At 59.8% G+C, this 26,205-nt stretch overlaps 2 protein-coding genes across 3 annotated transcripts in view; both read left to right on the forward strand.

Annotated features, from left to right (window-relative positions):
* The window catches only part of Tekt5 (tektin 5), a 73,550-nt gene extending 66,821 nt beyond the window's left edge, over window positions 1-6,729 (forward strand). The window contains exons 10-13 of the mRNA XM_077106120.1: window positions 2,764-3,061; window positions 5,018-5,215; window positions 5,813-5,929; window positions 6,687-6,729. Coding sequence (XP_076962235.1) covers window positions 2,764-3,061; window positions 5,018-5,215; window positions 5,813-5,929; window positions 6,687-6,729 — 656 coding nt within the window. The remainder of the gene's footprint in view (window positions 1-2,763; window positions 3,062-5,017; window positions 5,216-5,812; window positions 5,930-6,686) is intronic.
* A 7,301-nt stretch (window positions 6,730-14,030) lies between these two features.
* The window catches only part of Emp2 (epithelial membrane protein 2), a 61,352-nt gene continuing 49,177 nt past the window's right edge, over window positions 14,031-26,205 (forward strand). For both annotated transcript variants that reach the window (XM_077106145.1, XM_077106146.1), the window contains exon 1: window positions 14,031-14,177. The gene's annotated coding sequence lies outside the window, so the exon portion shown is untranslated. The remainder of the gene's footprint in view (window positions 14,178-26,205) is intronic.

Raw genomic sequence — 26,205 nt, forward strand, 5'->3', positions numbered from 1 at the left:
CCAGAGGCCTGGGTTACAGCCTTTGAGCCTGTAAATGCTGTTTCTGGCTCTGGGACAAGAGGCGGATCACGGGCCCACTCCAAGGGCTGGGGTTGCAGGCAATCATGCCCCTGGGTGTCTCCAAGGTGTCCCCAAACTGCCACCAGCCAGAAACTCTGGGAAGCTCCCGGCCGGGCAGAGCGGCCTAATCAGTCCTCGAATCCTCCAGCCACAGCCTGGGGCCTCCTAACTCCTCCGGATCTCAGCCCCTGGCTTCAGCTTGACCCTGGAAGCCAGGTCCCAGCCCTGTTCGCACTGGGCCACCTCGGCCACCGCTCATTCTGCACCATTTCCTTCCAAACAAAAGGCTTCCCCTTGGAGCAGACTGTAGTGCGGTGGGCAGCCCCGGGCAGGCAGGGCCGGATTTCTGCCTTGGCCACTCCCTGGAGGTGGGAAGGGGGCCAGAGGACAGGGCTCGGCAGGGCTGAGGGGCAGGGCTGAGAGGCCGGTGGCTCCTGGCCTCCTGGTGGGAGTCCAGGCCGGGCCGCTTGGGCCCGAGCTGTCTGTCCAGGGAACCTGACGGTCAGGAGTTTTCTTTCTTTCTAGGAATAAAACAGCCCTGCAGGTGAGCTGGCCCCGACCCTGACCCCGACCCTGAGCTGCACGCCCTGTGGGACCCCCAGGAGCGCCTCTCCAGGGTCGCCCTGAGTGCCCGGGCCTGGCCAACGCTCAGGAAGTGTTCAAGATGGACAGAAGAAACCCACAGAGCACTTCAAAGCCTGAAGTGCATGCCAGACGCTGGCGGGCCTGGAAGTGGCCCATCCCCAGCCCGATCCTAAGTGCTCTCTGTATGGGAAGTCAAGTCTGCAGTGACCCCGCGCTGAACACCTGGAGTGCTCTCATTGTACGGGTGAGAAACAAAGGCACAGAGAGGTCAAGGCCCGGCAAGGTCACACAGCCAGTAAGACCGAGCCCAGCTGGCTGCCTGAACTGTGTGTCTATGGAGAAACAGGGGCCCAACGCCAACTGCTCAGCTGGGTCACACCAGGAAGAGAAGTCCATCTGGGGACATTGTGGGTGCACCGGCATGGGGGCAATAAGGCTGAGGACAGGGCCAGAGGGACAAGGGGTTCCCGCTGAATCTTTAGGGAAGCAGCAGACTCCACGGTGGGGAAACCCAAAGCCCCAGGCCCAGGCCCCCTCTTCTCAGACCCCAGACTCAGTGTCCCGTCCCCAAAGTGTCACCGTCTCATCTCCATCTCCAAGGGGCAAGATGGTCCTGAGTATTTCTCTTTATGATTCTATCACGAATGCAGATTCCTGGCCAGGGGGGTGCTGCCTGTGACCCCACTGGCTCAGGAGGCTGAGGCAGGAGGATCACAAGTTCAAAGCCAGCCTCAGCGACCTCGTGAGACTAAGTCTCTAAATAAAAATATATTTTTAAAGCGGGACTGCGTATGTGGCTCAGTGGGTGAGCCCCACCCCTGTGCTCCATCCCTGGTGTCAAAAATATCACGTTCCTGGGGCTGGGGCTGGGGCTGGGGCTCAGCGGTAGAGCCTAGCACTCGCGGGGCCCTGGGTTCCATCCTCAGCACCACATAGAAATAAATAAATGAAGTAAAGGTGTGTGTCCAACTCCAACTAAAAAAACCACATTCCTATAGTCCCATGTATGACTCTGTGTATGACTCTAGTCTGGGACATGTCACAGAGGTTTGGGGGCAGGGGAGGCTCGGACACAGGGACAGGACTGGAGTCACGGTCAGACCAGGGAGACCAAGCCATGTGGCGCGCACAGCTGTGGCTACCGCTGGCTGGACATCTGGTCCCCTTTCTCTGCCACGCATTCTTCTTGGCCATCCGTGTGGATGTGGGGGAGGTCCAACAAGGGACCAGGCCTTGCCCTGGCCACAGAGGAGCATGTGACCCAACCTAGGCTGACCAGACAGTCCCTCCAAACCATCTGCAGCCCCAGGAAACCAGTGGAGGGGGAAGGCAGCCAGCCTGTGGGTCCCTCCACGGCCTGCCCCCGCCTCGCCTGCTCACCTCACTCCCTACCAAGTCACCACTCACAGTCCGGCCACCTTCCACCCCTCAGCAGGCCAGCCTGTTCTCACCCCAGGACATTTGCACTTGCTGTTTCTTCCACGTGGAACATGTAACTCTAGACCCCTCTTCCCATGGTGCCTCCTTCTTGTCATCACAGCTTCCGTCAGGGAGAGCCTTCCTGCTCCCTGTGGAGCCCTGGGCAGGTCGGGGTCTCCCTCACCCTCCAGCTGCACTTTCTTTGCAGCTACGTGCTGCCAGCTCTAGGTATTTTGCCAACTTATTTGCTACGGTTTCTTTTGTCCATCTCCCTGTGAGTGACAGAAGCCTCCATAGAGCCCTTCTCGGGGTGTCCCGCCTCACTGCCTCCCTGGGCCAAGCACAGCCCCTGGCACTTGGCTGGTGCTAAACACACACACACACACACACACACACACACACACACAAATTAGTTTGAATGGACCAATGGGATGACGGGGTGTCCCAGCCACAGATGGTCCTCCTGGGGGGGGCACCGCAGAGAGGGAGCTCTGTCCTGTCTCCGGATGTCGGGGTGAGGCCCAGGGAGAGGAGAGGAGGCTGCGTGGCGCTCACCAGCCCGGCCTCCCTTCCCTGGGGCAGAACTAACTTCTGGGAGCCGTGGGTGCTGGACAGGAACCTGGGCTTCGGGGCTGAGAACCCTGGGACCAGCGCAGGGAGGAACCCCACTGTGAAGCGCCTCTCCCTCCGCTCCCCCAGCATCTGGGAAAGTCCTGGCCTCTCTTCCTTGTGAGACCCTCACTGGGGACGGAGGTGACTCTGAAGGCCTGGGCCCTGGCATCTGGACGGGGCGGACGAGCCGGGGCCTGCGGCTGCCCGTCCAAACGGTCCCAGCTGGCATGTGGGTGGTGTGGTCCGACGGGTCGGGCGAGCGCTGGGCGTGGGCGGTGAGCGTGCGCGTGCCAGCCGGGAACTGCGACACCCCCGCCCCCGCCCGGGAGGCCCTCCTGGGGGACCTGGCCTCCCACCCTGTCTGCAGCCCATCAGCGCTGACCAGGTGAGCCGGAGCCCAGGAGACGTGGAGACCCCGCGCCTCTCCAGGACCGGGGAGGGCGGGCGCGGGCACCCGAGCTGGGCCCCCAGGGGCCACCCTTCGGGTGGAGGTGGGGAGCACTCTGGGGAGCACCCGGAGCCCAGGGCTGGGGCTGCGGTCAGTGGATGAGGCTGGGAGAGAGCCCCCAGGGCGGGGCAGCGAGTTGGGGTGGTCATTAAGGAGGAGCCCTCAGACCCTAGAGTCGGGCTCTGGCCACCTGCTTGATCACCTGCGCCTCAGTTCCCTAAGCTGCCAAGTGGAGGTCACAGCGTCTGCTTCCCGTGAGGTCTTCAGCACCTAGTAGGTGCTCACGAATCAGCACAGGGCGAGGAGCTGGGGCAGGCGAGACAGCCCAGGACTCTTCCTCTTCCTCCTGTCACCCAGCCAGGTTCCACTTTCCCAGAGAGTGCAGCCTTGGTCCCTCCCTGGCCGGCCCTTGACTGGAAGGCTGGCGGGCGGCGGCTCCAGCGAAGACGTCAAAGGCTGGCTCTAGCTCACGAGAGAACGACCAATGGGGTCCCCACCTGGGAACGGTCACATTTAACCAGTGGCGACCTGAGAAGTCAGTCCTGGCGGAGCCTGGGGTGGCGGTGTGGCGGGCAGAGGGATGTGGGCACAAGGGGACTTGCTGAGGCCCTGGGGCATCTGCCGGTTGGCGTGGGACACAGAGGAAGGAGGGGATCAAAGCCCTGAGCAAATTTCCTTGGGGACCCTTTGCCTTGGGGACTCTTTGTTGTCTGCAAGGGACAGCATGAGCAGATGTGCCCAGAGGCCCAAGTTCACCGTCCCCGTTGTCTGTCCCCGAGGTTTGTCCTAGAGTGGGGTCTGGACGGGATGGCTCAGGCTGTGTCTCTCGGTATCTTCGACCTACGATAACTTTCAGAGGTTGTTTAATGTGACCTTCAGGCCGACCTTGATCCCAAGACTGTTTTTGCAGGGAAGCATCATCGGAACACAGCCCCACGCACGTTTACAGGCCGCCGTGGTCCAGGCTGAGCAGCCGCAGAGCTAAAGGTATTTGCTCCCCGGCTCCTTACAGAAAAAGATGGCTGACCCTTAATTTCACTTCATTAGAAGGAAGAAGGGGGGAAAAAACATGAGATTTTAACTTAAATTTATATTAAAATGGATTCCCCCCCATTTTTGAGGGGAGGGAGGCTGGGGTGGAACCCAGGGGCGTGTTGAGCCCATATTCAACCACTGAGCCACGGTCCAGCCCTAAAGTGAACCTCTGAGCACCGCAGAGAAAGCCAGAAGGTTGTCTGAATGGGAGGAAGCTGCAAAAATAAACAGAACCAAGCGAAACCATTGTTTCAGTCGTATCTGGAGGCTGCTGCCTGACCAGCCCCTGGACCAGCCCCTGGAGCAGCCCCTGCACAGCCCCGCGGCTCTCCTTGGAGAGGAGACAGGGTTCCCCCTCGCGTGACAGCTATCTGTTAAGCCCCTGCTACGTGCCGACCATCCCCTCCTTAGATCTGATTATATTTTATTCTGCACAACATTTAAAAATTTGTTTGTTTTTTTTTTTTTTTTTAAGTCGAAACCAAGCAGAATAAGGGAAAATCTGTTGGGAACCAGGAAAAGTGCTTGGTTCTCACCTGCGCTGGCCCCTGAGCTGCCACATGACCTTGAGCGGACCAGACCCTCCTCTGGGCCTGTGCCTTCCACATGGTGTTTCTTCAACTCGCCTGTCACAGAGTCACCTGGGCTCCGCCCGTCACTTCTCCAGACAGGAGGACTCAGCGAGGTGGGGGGCCCAAGCTTGCATCTCTACCAGGCGCCCTCCCGCCCGCCCCAGGGGAGCCCTTGGTTGTGGACACTGTGGTCCCTTCTCTCACCTCTCCAGCTTCCCTGTCTGTCTGCAGCTCCTGCCCACGGCCCCCTGCCCACGGCCCCCTGCACATGGCCCCCTGCCCACAGCCCCCTGCCCACGGCCCCTGCCCATGGCTCCCTGCCCACAGCCCCCTGCCCACGGCCCCCTGCACATGGCCCCCTGCCCACGGCCCCTGCCCATGGCTCCTGCCCACGGCCCCTGCCCACGGCCCCCTGCACATGGCCCCCTGCCCACGGCTCCTGCCCACAGCCCCCTGCCCACGGCCTCCTGCTCTGGGCAGTGTGGTGAGCAGGGAGGAGAGCCACAGGGATCCCACCTCAGGTGATGGTTTCGCAGAAGCTGGACTCCCTGGGCTCAGAAGCCATCTCGGGAAACAGCTCTCTGTCCTCGACCTTCACCCGTCTCACTCTCCAGCTTTCTGGAAGGATCACAGTCATAGGACAGATGTCGACAGACTCAGGGAATCGTGGGTCGAGGAGTGGGCCCGGGGGACCTCAGCAGACGTCCTTTGTGCTGACCTGGGCCAGGGGAGGGGACCCTGGTGCCTTTGAAGAGATGGAGCCACCCTCTGGAGAGTTTGGCGCTGACTTCTCCACCAGGGTCTTACAGCCTGCGCTGGGGGATTTCAGCTGCCAGTTCTCAGTGTGATCCCGCACCCCAGTTGGGTCGCCTTCTAGAATCTTCTCTGTCTTCAAGGACCACCTATCTCCCAAGCTTAAAACCACACCTCCTGAGAGGCCATCCATGGGTGTCTCAGGTCCCGTCCTTCCCTTAAACCCTGAACTTCGTCTGCTAAGAACCCCTCTCCTGCCCTGAGCAGTGGCCGCTATGGCGTGTGTGTCTGAGTGTCTTTTACTTACTGATCCTGGCTCCTTCACCAGGCTGCACCCTGCCATGGCACAAGGACTGGGTCGTCCGTCACTGTGCCCCAGCCTTAACCCGGAGCCGGGCTGGAGGCTCTCCACGGCTGAACGGAGGAATGAGTGCAGCGGTGGCAGGTGAGTCACCTGAGACTTTGTTAAAAGCAGATTCTGGCTCAGGGAGTCTGGGCAGGGCCTGGGAGTCTGCATTTTCACGAGTTTCCAGAGAAGCCGAGGCTGTTGGGCCGTGGAGCACACTTTGAGTAGCAGCGACCTAGAGGAAGTCTGTCCTGCGATCCTCCGCCCCACACCCAGGGTCTCCTTTCCCAGTGCCCAGTGCCTGGGGAGAGGCTTCACGCTCTTCTGAAGTGAGGAAGGGGTCACAGAAACACAAAAGGGTTGACGAAGGAGGAGGGAAACTGCAAGGAGCACTGAACCGAGGGGCTCCAGAACAGAGCTGCACAGCCCCCGCCCCCAGGGTGGCAGGCCCCAGGACCCGCTGTCAGACCCGGGACTCAGCACAGCTGGGCCGAGCTGTCTGCCCAGAGTCTCTCCCGGGAGGCGAGGGGCTTCGCAGGCTGGAGATGCCGTCCCTTCCCCCTCTCCAAGCCCCGTGCTCCATGCACACCCAGTCGGCACACTTGGCCTGCTGTTCCCGTAGGTGAGCTTCGTACAGTCATCAGACCTTGACGATTGGCAAAGGGAGCCTTCCGTGGTACCCCACCACTCCTGGAACCAGGTCCCCTTCCCGTCACTTGACCGAGGTCCGAGTCTCATCGCGGCGCGGCCCGTCTAGCCCCCGGGCGTCCTCAGACCTCCTACCCCCTGCTCCCACCCACGGCCGTCGCCGTCACCGGGGCCCCTCTTCCGGCCCCTCTTCTCCCCCCTTTGCCAGGCCGACTCCTACTTTCCCGCCAGGCGTCAGGCCCAAGCTCTAGCACCGCCTCCTCAGGGAAGCCCTCCCTGATGTCCTGGGGGAGCCAGTGCCCCCACTGCAGGCCCCCAGACCGCGAGGTGCCCCTTCCTTCCTGGCACGCGGTCACGCCAGTGCATTCATGTTTAGTTGAGGGATTATTTAGTTCTTTCTATTAGGGCTGCCCTGGGGCGGTTCTGTGGGCTGGCTGCCCCTCTGAAGCCATTCACAGCACCCTCACCTCAGGGTCCTGCCGTGGTGAGCAGGGGCGGCCAGCCCAGTGGCCGACCACCCACCAGCCCTCAACTCCGGGAGGCAGGGGCTGGCTCGGTGCCCGTCAGAGCTCAGGAGCAGGCCCTCGGGGACCTCAGCTGAGCCGCGGGGCCCTTCATGGCCTGGCTTGGAAGCCACACTGTCACCTCCTCCTTACTCCGTGGTCGACCAGACACCGACTGACGGCCGTGGACCTCCACGGAGCGAGTGACAAAGACCTGGCAGACGTGTTGACACCCCCTCCCAGGGCCTCCGTTCACTCACCCACTGGATTCCAATACTCCTGCACCCGGTTGCTAGTTTGGGCACACGGACTCCCGGCCAAGGGTCAGGGGTGACGCCCGCGCACGGACTGCTCCCTAAGCCACGAGCCTGGCTTGGGGTTGTGTCTTCTCTCTTTATTTGCACAGGCCACGTGTCCTGAGGGGGCCATCTCTAGACCCTGGCTTTGAGGGAGAGCCTTTCCCTGTTTCATAAGGCACTGTGGAGACGGGGGAAACCCTGATAGATCACCCACTGTGCGTCAGACGCCGGGTTCTGTCAGGGAAGACAGGCACGGGGTGAGAAGTGCACACACGAAGAGCCTAAAGACGCCCTGCAGAGTGGGAACAGGTCACCGTGGTCTGCATGGGGCTTGTCACCCAGGAGCTGGTGTGTTGGCAGCTTGGTCCCCAGTGTGGCCATGTTAGATGGTGGTGGAGCCTTTGGGGGGAGCCTGATGGAAGGTCATAGGGGTGCTGCCCGGGGAAGGGATAGGTCAGTGCTCATGAGAAGGTTGTTATAAAGAACGGAGCCAGGCTCCTGCCCACACTCTGCTTCATGGGGCCTTTGCCAGAGCTGAGCTGATACCGGCACCATGCCCTGCCCTGCCCTGGGAGCTTAAAGAAAAAACCTTGTTTCTCCCTCCCTCCTTCCCTCCTTCCTGCCTTCCTTCCTTTCTCATTTTGAGACCTCTTTTCTTCATAAGTTACCTGGCCTCATGTATTTCATTACAGTAACAACAACAACAACAAAAGACTAATGCAAGTGTTTAGGAAGAGAAGTCCCCTGACTGAATACCTATTCTGTGTGGGCTGCTGGAGGCAGAAGCCAGAATCTGGAGCCAAGCCTGTCTCTTCTGGGACACCAATCTGTCATGGAAAAATGAACAGGGAGGAATGGGCAAAAGCAAACAAACATGGCTGTGTCCTGGGGACGGAATTCCAGACTGTCAAAGGGAGTCTAGTTTGGTCAGAGTGGCTTAAATACCTCTGCCTGGAAGCACAGGAACGGTCAAGGATTTCTAGTCCTCCTCTCTGTTAATCTTGGAATTTTGAACTGTGGGGTCACGGGTGGGCTCCCGTGGGAAAGGGCCGTGCCCTTACTTCCTCAGGCCCAAAGGTTCGTACAGACTCGCGAGTCAGGCTGAGTTCTGAGGCTGGATCTGCCCCGTTGGCCCAGAGGCCGCTTGTTTGAGGGGCTATCTCCGTGGCCTTTTAGCCTGAGAGACCACTCGCCCACAAAGATACCCAGGAGTCTCGGAAAGGAAGACACGACACCCACCCGCGTCGAGCAGGATAACAAGTAGAACAGGGTTCGTTAGTAAGTCCCATGAGATTAAGAGGTTGGGACAAGTTGGTTCCCTGCCTCAGAGCCGCAGCGGACGGCTCACAGGAGACCCACACTCAGCGTGCCTTAAGTGAGGGATCGGAAAGATATTATTTTCCTGAGCAATTGTTTGGCACAAAGGAAGGAAGGGGAGGATTTTGTTATGAAAAATCAAAAATATTTAGAGAAGTACAAAGGGCGGCCTCGTAGGCCACAGGTAGAGTATTTATGATAGAGCTGAGATCCCGGGCACCGGGGACCCACCTGGGGACATTACTAACCACAGGGACACTCTCCCCCACCCTCCTATTCCGCGTTTCTCAGGGCTGCGTTGCTCTAAAAGCGGCCTCCACCCTCCGGGCCATGCTGGGGGACACCTCAGGCCCTCTTCCTGCAAGCCACTCGCGGTCCCCACATTTGGGTGGTGGTGAGGCTGGAGGAGGACAGCAGACCCCCCGCTTCCTGTCTGCCTTCTGACCGTCTTTCAGGAACATTCCGACTGGAGAGCCTGGGGCTTGGCTCTGAGGTGCCCTCAGTTCTGATGAGACCGGGAGCCAGTGGTGAGAGGCCAGAAGTTTAGGGTCCCCAAGCCACACGCTCCCAGGTCCAGGCCAGGCTGGCCCTGGACCTGCCCCGTGTCTCTCCTATTCAGGTGACTGCTACACGGATGGCTTTAGGGGACAAGGAGGAGCCCCGACAGAATCCGGGCGGTTTCTCCAGGGGCCTGGGAATGCTGTGCTCCTGGTCTCTGGTCACTAGCTGGACTTCTGTCCTGAGTCAAGGGAACGATGTTTATGCTGTTATCATTCTTCCTCTTCCTCCTCCTCCTTCTCGCTCTTCTCTCGGCTGAATTTTTAGACTTTATGGAAAAAGCGGCAACTGATAGCTGAGACCAAGCCTCCAAATCCTCCCACCCCAGGGCCACTGGGCCACCTTCCCTTCCCCCACCCAAGGACCTCTGTCGGGGTCTCTTCTCCCAGTCCTCGCGCTCTGGGGCGCTGGGTTCTCAGGGTGCGCGTGGGGGCAGGGGAGCCGCCTGGGAAGCGCTTCTGGCCACAGAAAGTGAGAAAAGCGGGATCCTTGGCCGAGGGCCCGGGCAGCCGCAGGAGGGGACCGACTGTGTGGTGGGCCTTCTCCTGTTTGCAGAGGTTTCCTGGCCGCGGTGGTGGGTGGCCATTCTATCAGTGATAGAGGAGGCAGAAGAGTCGGATCCTAAACTAGGCTCCGTCCGACTCAGGGAAGGAAGCGAGGGACCAGGTGTGAGCCGGGGTCGCCAGGGTTTCTCCGTCCCGCCCCAACCCGCTGTGGAGGAAGTGGCCCCAGGAGAGCCCCTTCCTCAGGCCCTGCTCTGAGGGCGCGGATTTCCCTTGCCCGCGCGACAGAGACTCAGGGGCTGCCCGAGGGTCTCTCCTGGGGCCATGGGCAGCCAGCTGAGCGGCACAGAAGCGCGGCTGGCTGGGGCGGCTGGCTGGGCGTTTGGCCCAGTGCTGGGCTTCCTGTAGCTTCCACACCCGGGTCTCTCAGGAGCCTCCATCTGGGGATCCTGCTGCATGTGTCTCTGGAAGAGGGGCCAAGAGCCAGGGGCTGGGAGGCCTTCGGGAGTTCCTCACCCTACCCCCAGGAGCGCGAGGTTGCGGGCCCACCTCAGACGGTGCTGGATCCTGGGAGATGAGCCCGGTGCCAGGATTACAGGGCTAGAGGAGAGTCTCGTTCCTGGTCTCATGGTTGGCTTTGCCCCTGAAACGTGAGCGTGCAGGTGCGTGGTTCATCATCAGCCTCCCTCTTCCCTGAGGCCAGGAACACTCCAGATAGAGGCTGCTCCATCAGCCTGTGTCCTGGAATAAAGAGGCTACAGGCACATGGTCCCATCAACCCAGTCCACATACACCAGGAACCAGGAGCAAGATGTGTCAGCACTTGTAAGCCACCAGATGTGGGGACCACTTTCTACCCCAGATAACCCAGCCCCGAGGCTACAGCTAGAGCCTGCCCCCCCACCCCATTTAAGGCACTCAGGTTGACTCTAAGTTTGCATGTTAGTTAGCTACTGCTGCGTGACAAATGACCCCACAATTTAGCAGCTCACACTTACTGTCTCACAGCTTCTGTGGGCAGAAGTCTAGGCACGGCTCAGCTGGGTCCTGGCCTCGGGCTTCCCACAGGCTCTGGTCAAGGTGTTGGTCAGAGCTGGGGTCTCCTCCGAAGGCTCCACTGGGGAGGGACAGGCTTCGAGCTCCCCTGGCTTGCGGTGTGGGCAGCAGCGGAGGAGCAGGCTGCCTGTCGGGCTGAAGGCGCAGCTCCGGGTGGTGCTGGCTGGAGTGCCCCTTGACTCTGTATCACGTGGTTCTCTAACAAGGCAGATGCTCCACGCAGACACGCAATCCTACAAGGCCACAGAGAGTCGGGCAGTGGCCTGAAAGTCAGAGAGTCACCGTCTGTGGAGCATCACTACAAAGGTGACAGCGCATGACTTAGGTGTTAGGTGCAGCCCAAGGGAATGCAGACTTCACAAGGGCATGAGTACAGGAGGCAGGCCATCACAGCAGCCCCTCCCCAGACTGTTAGCCCAGGAAGTGGTCCTTGAATGGAAGTCAGTAGACCCCCGGTGCCCGTCAGGAGTCACTGACCACGGACATGAGGTTGGGTGGCCTTCATATTTGATCCGTGCCCACGATGACCTATAGACTTTAATCATATTTTCTTTACTTCTCCATCCTTCTTTTTTTAAATATGTTTTTAGTTTTTGAGAGACACTTATTTTATTTATGTCTTTATATATGAGAATCGAACCCAGAGCCTCACACGTGCCAGGTGAGTGCGCTGCCGCGGGGCCCAGCCCAGCCCCTCCCCATCCTTCCTGACAAGAACCCACACTGTCTCCCCCGGGGTTTATGCTGCTACAACTTGGAGCTTTGTCACACTGTCTTCAGGCTGGTGATCAGACTTGCCCCCAGGCTTGGATGACTCCATCATTTCTTCTCAGAACAGAAACGTAAGAAAAGCGAACAGGATCAACTAGGTCAAAGTGGCAGAAATCTGAAAGGTGCTACACAGAAGCACACACAGAGATCTCTGCACCCTCAATTATCTTCTTTCCCCAAACCTAAGCCAACCCCCGCCCCAGCCCCAGCCCTCTCCATGGCCCTCCACACCTTCAGATGCACTGTCTCCAAGTAGGATGACCCTTCTATCAGTCAGCTATGGCTGTGTAACAAACGGCCATGAAACCTCGGGGGCACACAGCAAGAAGCCCGTGCTTCCCACTCACCTGTCTGTAGCTCGGCCGGAGCAATTCTGTGCCCTAGACAGAGGTTCTGCAGGCCAGGCCTTCCACAGGCCGGTGGAGCTCTGCTGTCTGTGCCTTTCATTTCCGGGGACCAGTGGCTACCAGCTGTGTATTCTGCTCATGGAAACGGCAATGGTGCAAGAGGGCAGCCCACCGCCCAAGCGCCTTCCCTGTCTTTGTGTGTGTGTCATGGCCGAGTGGCCGAACTGAGTCAAATGGCCAGGTTCAAGATCCAGGGGGTGGGGGATGGGCTCTGTCCACCATGCGGCTCTGGCTAGGATGGGGACGCTCTCAGCTCCTGCAGGGGCTGAGGTTTGGGGCCAGAACCCCATCCAACACACTTTTATCTCCCCCTCACTATGTGGAGGTTTCAAGCTTATTATTATCAAAACATCTGGAGCCGGGATCCAAGGTGGTGTTCGGAGGTCTCTGCCTCCAGTCTCATTGGAGAGACAGGAACATGTTTAAAGAGAAAATAAGGGGAGTAGGGAGGCTCCCAAGAGCACTCGGAAACAGGGAGGGGCAATGGGTCTGCTCCTTCCTTCACCTGGTCCTGGGGAGGCGTCCAGGTGTGGGGGCAGGTGCTTCCCTGTGAGGACACACCCCACCAGCAGGAGGCCAGGGGCAGGGGGCCAGGAGCAGTGGCAGAGCCCCTTCCTGGCAAATGAGACCCCAGACTAACTGAGCAAGTTCAGGGCCTGCAAGGTGGGATGGCCCTTTGGAGGGGGTCTCAAATCCCCCAGGATTTCTAGCTTCAACCCAGTGAGACCCTCCCACCAAAGCTCCTCAAGGGTTAAAAAGAGATGCTCATCAGAAAATTTAAACACAGTGTCCGGGCCAGACCACTATTATGCAATAAATTGTATTTCTTTTCTTTTTTGTTTTAAAGATTTTTTTAAAATATTTATATTTTTTTACAAATAGTTGGACACAATACCTTTTTTCTTTCTTTCTTTATTTTTATGGGGTGCTGAGGATCAGACCCAGGGCCTCACATGTGCTCGACGTGCGCTCTATTGCTGAGCCGCAAGCCCAGCCTCAATAAATCGTATTTCTTAAAGAGATGCTCTGATTCTCTTGTCAGCAGCATGAATCAGTCGCCTTGTGTGCTTGAGTCTGTTCAAGTGACATCAACCCATTACATTTTAAATGTGCTACAGTATGTTCTGACCCAGCTTTGGAACTTCTTCAATTTTTAAAATACACCTTTCAACACACACGATGGAGCTCGGACCCCTCTGGCCTCCTTCCTCGTCCTCCCAAGAGCCCCCCAGCCCACCAGCCCTCGACTTCCAGATGGGGAAACTGAGGCTGGAAACAAAGGCAGTTTTTTTTGGTTTTTTTGATGTCATTTTCAGGGGTGGGTCCAAAACATGGGGCGTGATTTTTTTGTGGCGCGCGCGCGTGTGTGTGTGTGTGTGTGTGTCGGCGCCTGGAGTGAATGGAGGAGAGTGGAGAAACCCTCAGACTCATTCCTGGACCTCGGCCTGAGACAGTAGCGGGGCTTCACCTTCAGAGAGCCTGACTCCGAGCCCGGCAGGAGGTACCTGTGGACTTCCCACCATGAGCTCTTCCAGGCTACGCACGGCGCAAGGAAGGGATTCTGCTGACTCCCATCTCCAGAAAGGGAAACCGAGGCAGGTGACATTAAGAACCAGTCCCCTGCCCCGGGCGCGGTGGCGCACGCCTGTAATTCCAGGAGGATCGCAAGTTCGAGACCAGCCCGGGTACTTTGGCCAGACTTCTTAAAATAAAAATAAAAAATTGGAAGGTCTGGGATGTCCCTCAGTGGGGCGCCCCCCTGGGTTCCGCCCCCAGAACCCAGGGAACAAGTTCACCAAGTTCCAAAAGCGCTGGACAAGGGACGCCAAAGAAGGCGCCGGATTCCCGGGGACTCGCCACCCGAAGCGAAGGGAAGAAAAGGGGAGAAGCCCGAGGACCGAGGGCAGGAGCGGGCGACCTGCGGGAGGGCGCCGCCCGGACGTCCAGCGCCCGGAGCTGTCCCTTCCCGCGGTCCCGGCCGCAGAGCCTCGACTCCGCCCCAAACTTGGCCGAAGCGCGGCTGGGAGGCGGCGGGCCGGGGGCGCTGCCCGCCTGGCCCTCCCCTCCGCGTCCCCGCGCCTCCCGAGGCCCCGCCCGCTGGCTCCCGGGCCTGACATCACCGCGGGCGGCGGCCTGGAAGGAGGGGCCGCGAGAGGAGGCTCGGCGCGGCGCCGAGGGAGGAGGGCGGCGCGCGGTCCAGCCCAGAGCTTCAAAACCGCCCGGCCGCCTCCCCTCGCGCCCAGCCCGCGCGTCCGTCCAGCCGCCAGCGCCGCCGCCAGCGTCCGGTGAGTGGGTGCCCCGGGAGCCGCGAGCAGGGCGCGGGTGACCCCGGGGCTCCGGGCGGCGTGCGCCCTGGGCCGCCGGCGCGATCGTCCTCTTTAGGGACCGAGAAAGGCCCGGGGGCGCGTGGGGGGCAGCGAGGAGCCGGGAGCGCCAGGGTGCCTGAGGTCCACTGCTGCCCCCGACCCGCCCGCTGGCCACCCCGGATCCCGCCTCGCCACCCCGGACAGCTGCCTTCGCCTTGGCGCCGAGGCGGGCGGGAAAAGTTCCGGGAGGAGTCGGGGCGGCGCCCTCACCCCCGCCAGCCTCAGCCCGGAGCTTGCGGAGTCCGGGGCAGTCCCCACGCCCCGTGTGGGACCCCTGCGCGCGACCCAGCCGCCGGGAGCCGGGCGGGGCGCGACGGCGCCGGGCGGAGTCGGCGTCCTCGCGGGCTGCGTGCCCCTTCGCCCCGGCGCGGCCCCGGCGCGCCCCCCTGCGGCGGGGATCGACCTCCTTGGGTCCGCGGCGGTGGCGGAGGCTGTGACACCTCTCTCCGCTTGTCCACCCCCCCCCCCAGGGTTGAAGGGCTGTAGGGGGAGGGCCCTGCCCGTGGAGTCCAGCGGAGGGGAGGCTAGGACTCGGGTGTGGACCCTACGTCCCCCCAGATCCAGAGAGAGCCCTGAGGTCGTCGTGGGGGGGTGGCACGGAGCCCTGGGGCCCCAGGGAGCCCCCGCGGAGCCAGGCTTTCCCTCCAGGATCCAGCTTTTGGGAGGCGCTGCCCCCTCCCGAGCTGCGGGTGCCCGTGGTGCTGCGCCCGTGCCCGGTGAGGGGCTGGGGACCTGGAAGTCCCAGCCCGCCGTGTGACTTAAGAAAAGTGGACGATATCGGGCTCGGGAGCCGCGGGCCTGGGGGGCTCTTGTTTGTGGGCTCAGGATATCAGGGATATTAGTTGGGGAGGATGACAAAGTTTTGGGTGTAGACAGAGGTAATGGTCACCACTTTGTAGGCGGGTTTCAAGCCGCTTGGACACCAACACGGGGTTAGGATGTTTACTGCTGTTTTACCACCTGGGGGGGAGCCAGGAGGGGGGCGACACCTGAGGCCACACCTCGGCTCTTCAGTCCAGTAGAAACTCCAGGACCCAGGCGGCGTCGGTGGCCACCTGTCCCTGGAACTTTGCCTCCAGATGGGGAAGGGTGGAGGACGAGGAAGGGGCAGTTTGCCGGGAGTCTCGGGGCAGAGCTGGAGGTGAGCGGCGGGCTGGCCTCCCCTCCCCGCCCCTCCGGCCTCCCGGTGAGGCGCCCTCTGCTGCCCCCAGGAACCTCTGCCGCAGGTGGGAAAGCCTGGCCGGGAGCCCCACCTGCCTCCCCTCAAGCCCCCTCTTTCCGGCCTGGCGAGGCCTTGGTGTGCGTGGGAACGGGGTGGGGTGCGGGGAAACAGGGCGCAGATAGCCGCAGGCGCTCGGGATGGATGCCCAGCCCCAGCCCCGGCAGGGGCGTGGGGTGGCCGGGAGGCGCGGAACCTGTTTTCCCACCGCCCCCGCGGAGAAGAGGCTGAGGTCCAGGCAGAGCAGGCCACAGCGCCTGGAGCCTCTTCTGTCCCTCACGAGGAGAACCTGGTGAGCCTGCCGTCCAGGGACGGGTGTTTGTGTTGGAAGCCCTGTGGGTGGCCAGCGGCGCGGGGAGGGAGGGCCAGGAAGCAGGAGCGAAGGGGTAGAGCTCGGGCTGCGGCCCCACCCACAGGGGAGGGCCCCCCTCAGGCTGGCGCTGCCCCAGATTGGGCCTCTTAATTGTAAATACAAGGTGCATCCACTAAGCACCCCCCCCACACACCAGAAATCACACCTGGGTTTCTTTTTCCGGCTTCTGCCCCAGTATCTTAGCGCGGGACCTCAGCCCCGGCCTGTGACACCGACTCTGGATCTCAGCACAGGTAGTCCACCTGGAGGACCAGTGTTTTTCCGCGCAGGCCTAGACCCGTCCTCCCCACCCTGTCCTCTGCTCTGTGCCTCCCTGGCCGGTGGGGCCCACGGAAGTCCCATCCTTTGTCATTACCACACTCCAGTAGACATGGCCAGAAAGGGAAATCTGTCAGACAGACACATATGAATACTTTGCCGCCAGAGGCTGGCCTCAGAGGTGTGTTTGGGAGGCCGGAATCCAGCACCCTGGGGGGGCAGCTCAGTGTGTGTGGGGGGGGCAACACCTGGCTCATGCCCAGCTCTTGGCCAGGTGGGGCCTGGGACACAGGGGGAGGGGAGCCACAGGGAGCTCCCGAGGGGGGAGGTGGTGGCAGTCATCACCCAAAGGTGGGCTGGGGTCCCAGGTACTGGCCATGAGGAGAGTTAAAGGTCAGGGATGGGGCCTGTGCAGGAGGCTGTGTGTGTGCGTGTGTGTGTGTGTGTGTGTGTGTGTGTGACAGTGACAGGGTTTGGGAGAGTAGGTGATTGACGGCGGCTGGATTGGGGGAAAGGGCAGTTGGCATCCCAGAAAGAACTGGCACTGGTGGCTTCCGCTTGTCTCCGGAAGGCATGGGGCTAGGTGTGGGGTAGCGCGACCAGGAGGCTCCCTCCTTGTCCCCGCCGGCGACCCTGGCTCTGTGCAGAAGTTGCCCAGAGAGTGCAGTTTGGGCAGGGCTCTGGCGGGAATCGGGAATCGGATGCATCTGGCTCTGGTTAGGCCAGGCCAGGGGCTTGTCTAAAAATATCAGAGGCAGTGCTGCCACCCAAGGAGAGCGTGGAGCCCGGCTGGTAACCTGATGCCCAGGGCGGGGGCTGGCGGTGAAGACACCAGGCCTGCGGTGTTCCAGAGTCCCTGGGACTCCTCCTGGCGGCCCAGCCCGGGACGGGGGCAGCGCAGGGTGAGAGGAAGCACCAGGGCAGCCATGGGCTAAGACTGGGGAACTGGGGGACATTAGGACCTTAGGAAGTCCCAGTCTGGTGGCTGGGGACACTCAGAGAAGTGGAATGAGCTGTGCGGCATCCACAGGGAGTTGGCGGCAGACCCAGGGCCAGATCTGGGTGTAGGGCTCACCCAGCTGAGGAGCCCAGAGGCTGGGGAGGGCCAGGGGTCCCAGCCCTAGGTCCCCGGGTGAGTGACCTATCTATCTAGGCTGCTGGATCTCCGTGCGGACACCCTACGAGAACGGTGGGCCAAGAGCTATGATGGGTGCCGCACCTCCCATTGGGCATCTGTGACTCTGGGGGCACCAGGCCATGCTGGGGCGGGATGTAGGGAGGAGACGGGGACAGGGAGCCCTCCTTCTTCCATGCAGAGGGGCTGTGGTTTAGTTCAAGTGTCTCCGTCCTTGATGAGTCGTCGTTGGGCGAGAAACTGAATTCCTGGCCCTTAACTTTCTTGGGAAGCCGGGCTTCAGTTGACCTATGGGGGACCAAGGGGAAGAGGGACTGCTCCATGTCGTCCATGGACAGGCTGGACGACATCAGCTTCTAGATGTCTAGAGGCTGGACTCTGGGTCCAGAACGGAGGGAGGCATCACCAAGTGATGTTGGTATAATATTTGCCCTCAGAAACCCGGGACATGAAGTGGCTCTCACCATGCAGGACACAGAGACTGCCAAGAGTCCCTCCCTACACAGGCTCCTGGTCTGAACTCAAGGACGTTTCCTATAGCAGAGTCCCTCGCCTGAGATATTCTTTTTCTTATGTGCTGATCACAAACTTCTCCGGTCAACTGTCTTTCCTTAGAAGGAAATAAATTTAAATTTTTTTTTTTTTCAGTTAGTAAATATGATCCCAAGGATCTCATTAATCTTATTTTTAAAAAAATTTTTGGAGGTAATAGGGATTGAACTCCGGGGCCCTCAACCACTGAGCCACATCCCCAGCCCTTTTTTGTATTTTATTTAGAGACAGTCTCACTGAGTTGCTCAGCGCCTCATCATTGCTGAGGCTGGCTTTGAACTTGAGATCCTCCTGCCTCAGCCTCCCAAGCTGCTGGGATTATAGGCCTGTGCCATCTCACCAGGCGTCATTAATCTTATTTTAATGTATGTTTCCCAAGGGGTGTCATTATCGGTGGCACCCAAGATGATTTTAAAAAGGTCTGCAGTGGCACATTAGAAAAGAATATATTAATCAACGTATTTTTCTTGATAGACATTTGAAAAATACATGTAAACCGCACACAGACCCTTGGTTTCACAAATACTCCTGCTTAAGTTCCAATGAATGTGGATGTTTTAAACTTGACATTTTTTAAGTATTTAAAGAATTTCCTTAATAGGCCCAAGGGAGGCGGTTTCTAATGAGGCCTGGAATGTACACATTTCACCCCTTCCGTGATGGGTCTAATCTGGAAGATCTTCAGCTCCCCACCCAAGCTCCCCTCTCCCCGGAGGCCCCTGGGATCAGCTCTAGAGGAGACCTACGCTCGGCTTAGCTTCTGAGAGTCTCTTTGATGCAGGTCATCCTCTGCCCCCTGGCCCTCGCTGGCTGCCCTGAGGGTCAGAGGAGATATCCATGTCAGCAGGTGGAAGTGGCCTGAGGACCTGTGGCCTGCAGGCTGAGAGGCTGGCCGGCCACTTTAGTCTTGATGGAGACTCTAACAATACAAAGCAGGACTTCCCTGTCTTCAAAGGAAGGTGTAGTCCAGTAAAGGGCTGATGAGTATCGGGATGACCGCTCCAGGACCCGGGCCACCACATGCGATTTCAGGGACGCCAGCACAGGCTGGCCAGCCTTTAGACAGGGTGGGAAGAGTCACTAGTGTCCCTTCCCACCACAGTGAGGACTGCAGGCAGAGCCACCTGAATGACTATCCATCGTTTGCAGGATATTTTACACCAATTTAAAACAAGAACACGTTTCGTCTTTGTGTGCTAACAGGAAAACAGCTGTGGGCCTTATTGAGCTAAAAAAATCATCAACCATCTATGAAAAAGGCCCTATTTATATAAAAATAAACCTTCCTGGCCTCGCACGTCTCGTGTGTGTGCGAGGAACAGTGCTTGGAAGGGTGGCGGTAGATGAGTGTGGTCACCTCTGGTGAGAGCCAGGGGTGCCCCTGTGGGTGAGGGGACTCCATCCTGTGTAGGACAGGAGAATGTGCCTGAGTCCCCTCTGTGCCAAACCCCACTGAACCAGCTGCTCCTCCCAGCATGGGGGGCACGCGAGCTTTCCAAGGGTGGTGGGCTGACCTTTGGACAGTGAGTGTGGCCGGGGCAGGCGGATGGATCGCCTGGTGGAGGCTCTGTGGACAGGACCAGTAGGGACAGGTGAGGGTCCCCTGGACGGTCCCCTAGGAACCTTACAATGTGGATTTCTGGGGGGCACGATGGGTTTCCAGTCCGAGTGCTGTCCACCAATGTTAACCCTGGTCTGGAGAAGAGGGGCAAAGTGGGCTCCCTTGGGTGTGTCCATGGGGTGCTGTGAGGTCCAGGGGGAGGCCTCTGGGAGACCACTGGGTCGGGAGTCCAGGGCTTCAGAGGGAATCCGAGGACAGGTAGGAGGAAGGGCCTTGACCTCCCGTGTTACCGTGGAGACGATGAGCCTCTCCGTAGCAGAGCAGTTTCCCGGCCCGGGCGGGACCTGGGTGGGAGAGGACAGCGCCCCCGTGAGGCAGACTCTTCTTACCCCTGCTCTAGGGCTGCCTGAACCGCGCTCCACGCCACAGCGCGCAGGGCCCGAGGGGGACTGGAGCCGAGGCCCTGGGCTCTGTTGGATGTGGCTCCCTCTTGTGCTTTCCCAGAACACATCCTGGTCTCTGGGGCCCAGAATATTCCTTCGCTACGGAAGTTCTGGTGGGCATCCTGCATGTCCTTCCTGCAAAGTCGGCGGTCTCAGCCCTCGAAGGTCCTGGGGACGTGATGATACGAAGCCCGCGTTCCCCGCGCCTTCTGTCCCTTTATGAAGACACGTAGATCCTCAGATGATGTGATCTTTTTTTTTAAGTCAAATGTGGCAAGGGGACCACATTGAGTCCTCTTACTAATGTGGAGAGTGTCCTGACGTCCAGGTGGATGGTCAGGAGCCCCAGAGCTGTGATCTGAAAGAGGCCCTCCGTGACAGTCCTCAGTGAAGGTCACCACAGTCCACCAGCAGCACACGGAGCCGGGACGGCCCTCTGCCTTGGTCTCTGGGTTCATGTCTTCTTTCCTGTGGCCACCGTCTTGGCCCAGGCCACCTCCGTCTTTTGTGCTGACCACTGCACCAGCTCCATGACCACTGTCCCACAGCCACCCTGTCCTGCTGACCACTTCCTACCCAGGTGGACTGTGCAGAGAGAGGGCAAACCAACCTGGTTAAAGACTCCTTGGTAGTCTCAGTCACTCCTAAAATGAAGAAGGAAAAAGAAGACCCGGGTCTTCACCATCTGCCCCGACGTCCTTGGCTGCTTGCCCATCAGGCGCCAGTCCAGCCCCCACCTGCAAGGAAGGACGGCAGACTCTTGGGGGGCAGGGGGTGGGTCCTGCGGTCCCCGGGCCCAGGGTCTGGCTGCTCTGGGCTCCCCCCCACCCGCTCCCCCTGGCCTTTGGGCTGCGGCCGGCCTCAGCTGGTCCAGTCTAACGCCCTGCCCGCTGCTTCCTCCTTCCTTCCTTCCTCTCCCTGCCCAGGCTCGACCTCTCGTGAGTGAGCTCTCCTCTTCCTTCCAGAGTCCCTCCGATTCCCTGGGAAGTCTCCTGACCCGGGGTCACTTCAGAGCTGCACATGGGCCACGAGGTCCCATGGTATGTGGGGTGGCAGGGGCCGGCAGGCACAGGGACCGTGTGTGGGTCACTGCTGAGCTCGCCATCGCAGCCCCAGGCACCCAGCCCTTCAGCAGCCCCGGGGGGGGTGGTGCCCAGAAGGCCACGTGCCTTGGTGAGCTCGGCCAGCGGCTGGGTTGGCCGGGAGAGAGGGGTGGGGCCGCTGTGTCCTCTCCCTGCAGTAGCCCCTGTATCTGGAACTGATTTCTGGAGGACAGACCGTGTAAAAACTTGGATATGCTCGTATTTGTTTTAAAGCATATTATTTAAATGGCTTCCACTTGGCAGTGGTGGTGATTCTCCATCTGCGGAATACACAGCTAAAGGTGAATTGAGGCCGGGCACGGGGCGCACCCTGAAATCTCAGCGCTCAGGAGGCTGAGGCAGGAGGATGGCGAGTCCAAAGCCAGCCTCAGCAAACGCAGTGCTCTAAGCAACTCAGTGAGACCCTGTCTCTAAACAAAATGCAAAATAGGGTGGGGGATGTGGCTCAGTGGCCCAGTGCCCCCCTGAGTTCAATCCCCTGTACCCCCCCAAAAATGAATCGAGGTCTGAGGGTGCAGGGTGCTTGCCTACCTGCCTACATGTCTGAGGCCTGGGGATCAGTCCCCAGAATTAAAGAAAAAATGATTCTCGCTAATAGGGGTGATATGGGCAGTGAGTGGTGTACAGAGGTCCCAGCGAAGGTGGAAATTCTAATGTGGCACTCCTGGAACCACACCAGGTCACCATCAGTGGACGTGGACTTGCCCCCCAGCTGCAGTGTGTGGGCTGCTAAGGACCCAGTTTCACACGCTCCAAAAATAGTGACGAACCCCTGCGAGGTTAGCCCCACCCCCTCTCCTGAGGTCCACCCCCAGCGAGTGACTGAGGGGCCCTGGGGCGAGAGCCCAGCCACTGGCCAGCGGGCAGGGCAGGTCTGTGGGCTGCCCCCACGCGGGCTGAGGCCCGGCCTCCGCGCTCCACGTCTCTCTTGCGCCCTCCCCGTCCCACCTGCTCCCCTCATTTCCTCCCAGTTCCCACCGAGAGCCCCCCTCAGAAAACGAAGCTCGGGGACCCCCACCCAGGGCTGCCCCAGGCCACCAGGCCCACAGGGGCGTGCTGCTGGGCCCCAAGCCCCCTTCCCACCACCGAGGAACCGAGGGGACGTTTTGTGACGGGGGGGGGGGGGGGGCAGAGCTGTGGGGCGCAGAGGTGAAGGAGGCTGAGATGAGGCCCAGAACCTCCTTCCCGGCCAGCGTGAGCCGTGCCAGGGCTCCGTCCCAGCGCCGCGGTTGGTGCTGGACACACAGGCCGGTCCCCGAATCTAGGAGGCGACGGGGAAGGGCGTCTTCACCTTCCTGGTCCCACGAGGGCAGGAGCGAACCCGCGGCTCCCAGGCAGTGTCCACCGACACCCGGTGTCCAGATGCGGCGTCCGCGGACCGTGTGCCTGTGACACTCGACTCCCGTGGACACGAGCTCACGGCAGCGGCGCTTTGGATATTGCCAGGAAAGGCCAGGGAGGACTGACCCAGCGGGGGGCACACTGCCCTTTCTCGGGGCGCTTTAATGAACATAGGTGGCCCTCCGTGGGGGATCTGGCCTGGGGGGTGTCGGTCTCCACCAGAAATGTCTGAAAAGTCCTTGCGTCTGTGCTGGACGTGCGGGACCTCCCCGGCTGTGGGACACAGCGCTTGTGCCGCGGGAGGCACTGGAGAGACCTAGAGGTGACTCGGCCTAAAGAGGACCTGCACGGGTCACTGCGACCCCATGTGACAGGCTCGAGGGTCCCTGGAGGTGGGTGTCTGAGGGCTCCTGGGGGCTCCCAGTGATGGAGAGGGACCGCTGCCCATGAGGACCGTGCCCAGAGGTCCTGGGGGAGGGGAGTTGAGGACTCCAGTCCCGGCTGAGCTTTGTCCTCGGCGGGGCTCAGGGCTCTTGGAGGACCGGCCTCCACCGCTGCCCCTCAGCCTCTGGTCCTCTGCCCCCTGCCCCGGGTGTGTCCTGGGGCCTGAGCCGGCACCTGTCCCTTCCCTGCAGTCCCCAGACAGATCAAGGCCTGGGTCTCGTCCCTGCACTCAGAGGCCCTCTCCCCTGAGGGCCCCCTGCCTTGTCCACCCCCGAAGAGCCTTTCCCTGAGCTTTGCCCTCTGCTGCCCCAGCCCCTCCCAGGCGCTGGGTGGGGACTGGTTTCAGGTGGGGGTCGGTCGGCCCAGTGTTGAGAGGCCCCTGGCTCAGACTGGGCCCTTCCAGCTGGACCCAGCTCCTGAGCCAGAGCTTCTCTCCCCACGGGAAGGGGTGGAGCGGGGGGGGGGGGCAGAGGGCCCCTGGGTCACCTCCTCTTGCTGTACCTGACCCACTGTTGGCCAGCCTCAGTGAACTCAGAACTCCTCTGCTTTGTAATATTTTCTTTTTCTGAGTGAGAGGTTTAGGGTGCACGATTCTTTACATTTTAATATACTCCAAGAAATGTGTCAGTTTCAGAACGTGTTCATCGTCTCAAAAAGAAACCTTCCTGTTTAAATATCACCCGGTCAGTCCTGATCACTGACCCTTTCCGCCCACGGGTCTGCCTATTCTGGAATCACATAATATGGACCTTCAGTGTCTGGCTTTTTTCACTTAGCGTGATGTTTTCAAGGTTTCTCTGTGTTGGAGCATGGACAATACCCATTCTGTTTTCATGGCTGAATACTATTCCGTGGTGTGGAACATTATTTCCTTTTGTGTTCATCCCTTGATGAATGTGTGGGTTGTTTCCACCTTTTAGTGATCGTGAAAAGTGTGGCTCTGGGTGTTCATGTGCAGGGTTTTCCCTGGAGGTGGTGTATTTCTCCTGGTTTGTACCTGGGGTGGAACTGCCGGGTCCTGGGGCCCCTGTTTGTGCCCACGTGCAGTGAGCTCTGATCCTCTGCTTCCCCAGGTCTGACTGTAGCCCCCGGCCGTGTCCTGGTTTCTAGTCCTGGGGAGCTTCCACTGGGACATCCCTACAGGCCTGAAGCAGGCTCCTGGGGCCGAGTGGGGGCTGGGGAGGTGGAGGCACGGGGGGCACCTGCTCTGGGACCTGTCACCGGGTGAGAAAGCCATCCCCATTGAAGTCGCTTTCCAGACCCAGGGGCAGCGTGGCCGCCCTGGCCCTCCTCCGGCCTCCTTCCTTGGAGAGCATCAGCGGCAGAGCAGACCGTGGGGCTGTCGGTTCTCACCTCCGAGGGCTATTTGTGGCCAGTGACGCTGGTTTTCCACTCCCAGGAGCCAGGATCGTTGCTTTTTAAACGACAACGTGTCTCTGTGTTAGAAAGTGGCTCCAGGACAAGCCTGAAGTGACATCCACGGTGGTTCTGCGACGCGGTGGGCAAGCGGCCGAGGTTCAGGGCCCCTGCTCAGCGATGGGGCCCAAAATCGGGGGCAGGTTGGGAAGCAGCGAGGCCCCCGCAAGGGCGAGCTCAGGGACATTGAGGGACACTAACGGACACTGAGGGACACTGACGGGCACTGACGGGCGCTGGCTGCTGAGGAATAGCGCAGGTGTCCACAGCGTGGCTCTAAGGACCCCTCACCTTTCAGCTGAGATGCCCGAAGGTGGACTCCCCTGTGGGTGAGCTGTGGGAGGGTGTCGCTGTCACAGTGCCATCGTGCACTCCAGTGGAGGGAGCCGGGCCTGGGCCTGCGTGTCTTCCCCGATCAGAAGGGCCCCCTGGGCCAGCTTAGCCTCCGCCCGTCCTGAGCGAAAGTGCAGGGGAGCAGAACCAACAGAATGTGACACCGCAGTCCCCTTATCCAGAGGCTGGTTCTGAGATACCTGAAGTCTCAGACGGCACGGAGCCCTGTGGTCAAGCACCGGAACGGCAATGGTGGACCTGATAAATAAGAGACCACTGAGAAACTAACGGGCAGGTAGCACATACCCGGTGGATACACTAGACAGAGGGCTGATTACGTCTCAGACGGGACGCAGGGGATGGCTTGAGATGATGTCACACCACTCAGGACAGTTCATGACGTGAACCTCATGGGGTGTTCGTTTCTGGAATTTTCCACTTAATATTTTTGGGCTGTTTGACTTCAAGTAAGTGAAACTGGAGAAGGTGAAACTGTGGGTTAACGGGGTGGAGAGGGGGGAGGGGAGGGAGGTAGAGAGAGATTTATTTTAAGGAACTGGCTTGTGTGACTATGGAGGCTGCCAAATGCAAAATCTGCAGGGCAGGCCAGCAGGCTGGAGATCCAGGGAAGAGCCAGTGCGGTAGTCCAAGTCTGAAGGCCATTTGCTGACTCTTCTTGCTTAAGGAAGCGACCTCTTATTTAGCCAGGTCTTCAACTAATTAGATGTGGCCCACCTCCTTAGGAAGGACTCTGCTTGACTCAAAGCCCAGCAACTCAGATGCAGATCTCATCCCAAATCTCTTCCCAGAAGCCCTGGGGCCAGATAAGCAGACCGTGAAAGGAGCTCTCACAGCCTCTTAGTAGCGCCAGACACCCAGTACTAGGGTTAACAGACCCGGATCTCTTTCCAGTCACTCCCTTTTCAATTCAAAGAGGAAATCTCAGGGCTGGGGTTGTGGCTCAGCGGTAGAACACTCCCCTAGCACATGCGAGGCCCTGGGTCCGATCCTCAGCACCACCTAAAAATAAATAAAATCAGTGTATTGTGTCCAACTACAATTAAGAAATAAATATTTTAAAAATAAATAAAAAGAGGAAATCTCGATTTGGGGCTGATGAGCCCTTAGAACGTCCCAAACTCGTGCGAGACCCTATTTTAGCCAAGAAGTGGAGAGCTGGCCTTGACCTCCAGCGTAGCGCTGGCCTCTGTCCCTGGTTGGTGGTCTCCGCGGCACCCCTGGTCATGGCGGGCGCTGGCTTCCCTTTCAGTCGTGGTGTAGGTTTCCTTTTAGAAATCATCAGTTTGTTTACTTATTTGTTTGTTGGGGGAGGGCTTGAGCCCAGGGATGCTGAGCCCCTGAGCTTGACCCCTGCGTAGCCCGTGAGTAAGGTCAGCTCTGCTCTGCGGAGCTCTGGGTCTGATGGACTGCTCCATGTGTCAGTCAGGCCGCGTAACAAGCCACCCCAGAAGGTGACTATGGAGGGCCTTTGGGCTGGACTCGTGGGTGGGCTCCTGACCTCTGCTGGGCTCACTCGGGCTGTGGTCAGTGGGCGAGTCAGCGGGGCCACCGTGGGTCTCCCCGAGGCCAGCTGGGGTTCCTGGGCGGGGAGACTGACCCCACCTCCTGCTGGGAGCATCTGATCTGCTGACAGTTACTTCTTTTAACGGGTGGATGTGAGTGACCCCTGTTTGTCTGCTGTGGGGTCGGGGTGGCGCGGGCCTTGCAGAATGACTTGGGAGGAGGGTTTTTCCTCCTTTTCGGTTTCC

This window comes from Callospermophilus lateralis, chromosome 19 (genome assembly GCF_048772815.1).
Source record: "Callospermophilus lateralis isolate mCalLat2 chromosome 19, mCalLat2.hap1, whole genome shotgun sequence".
In the NCBI taxonomy this organism is placed as follows: domain Eukaryota; kingdom Metazoa; phylum Chordata; class Mammalia; order Rodentia; family Sciuridae; genus Callospermophilus; species Callospermophilus lateralis.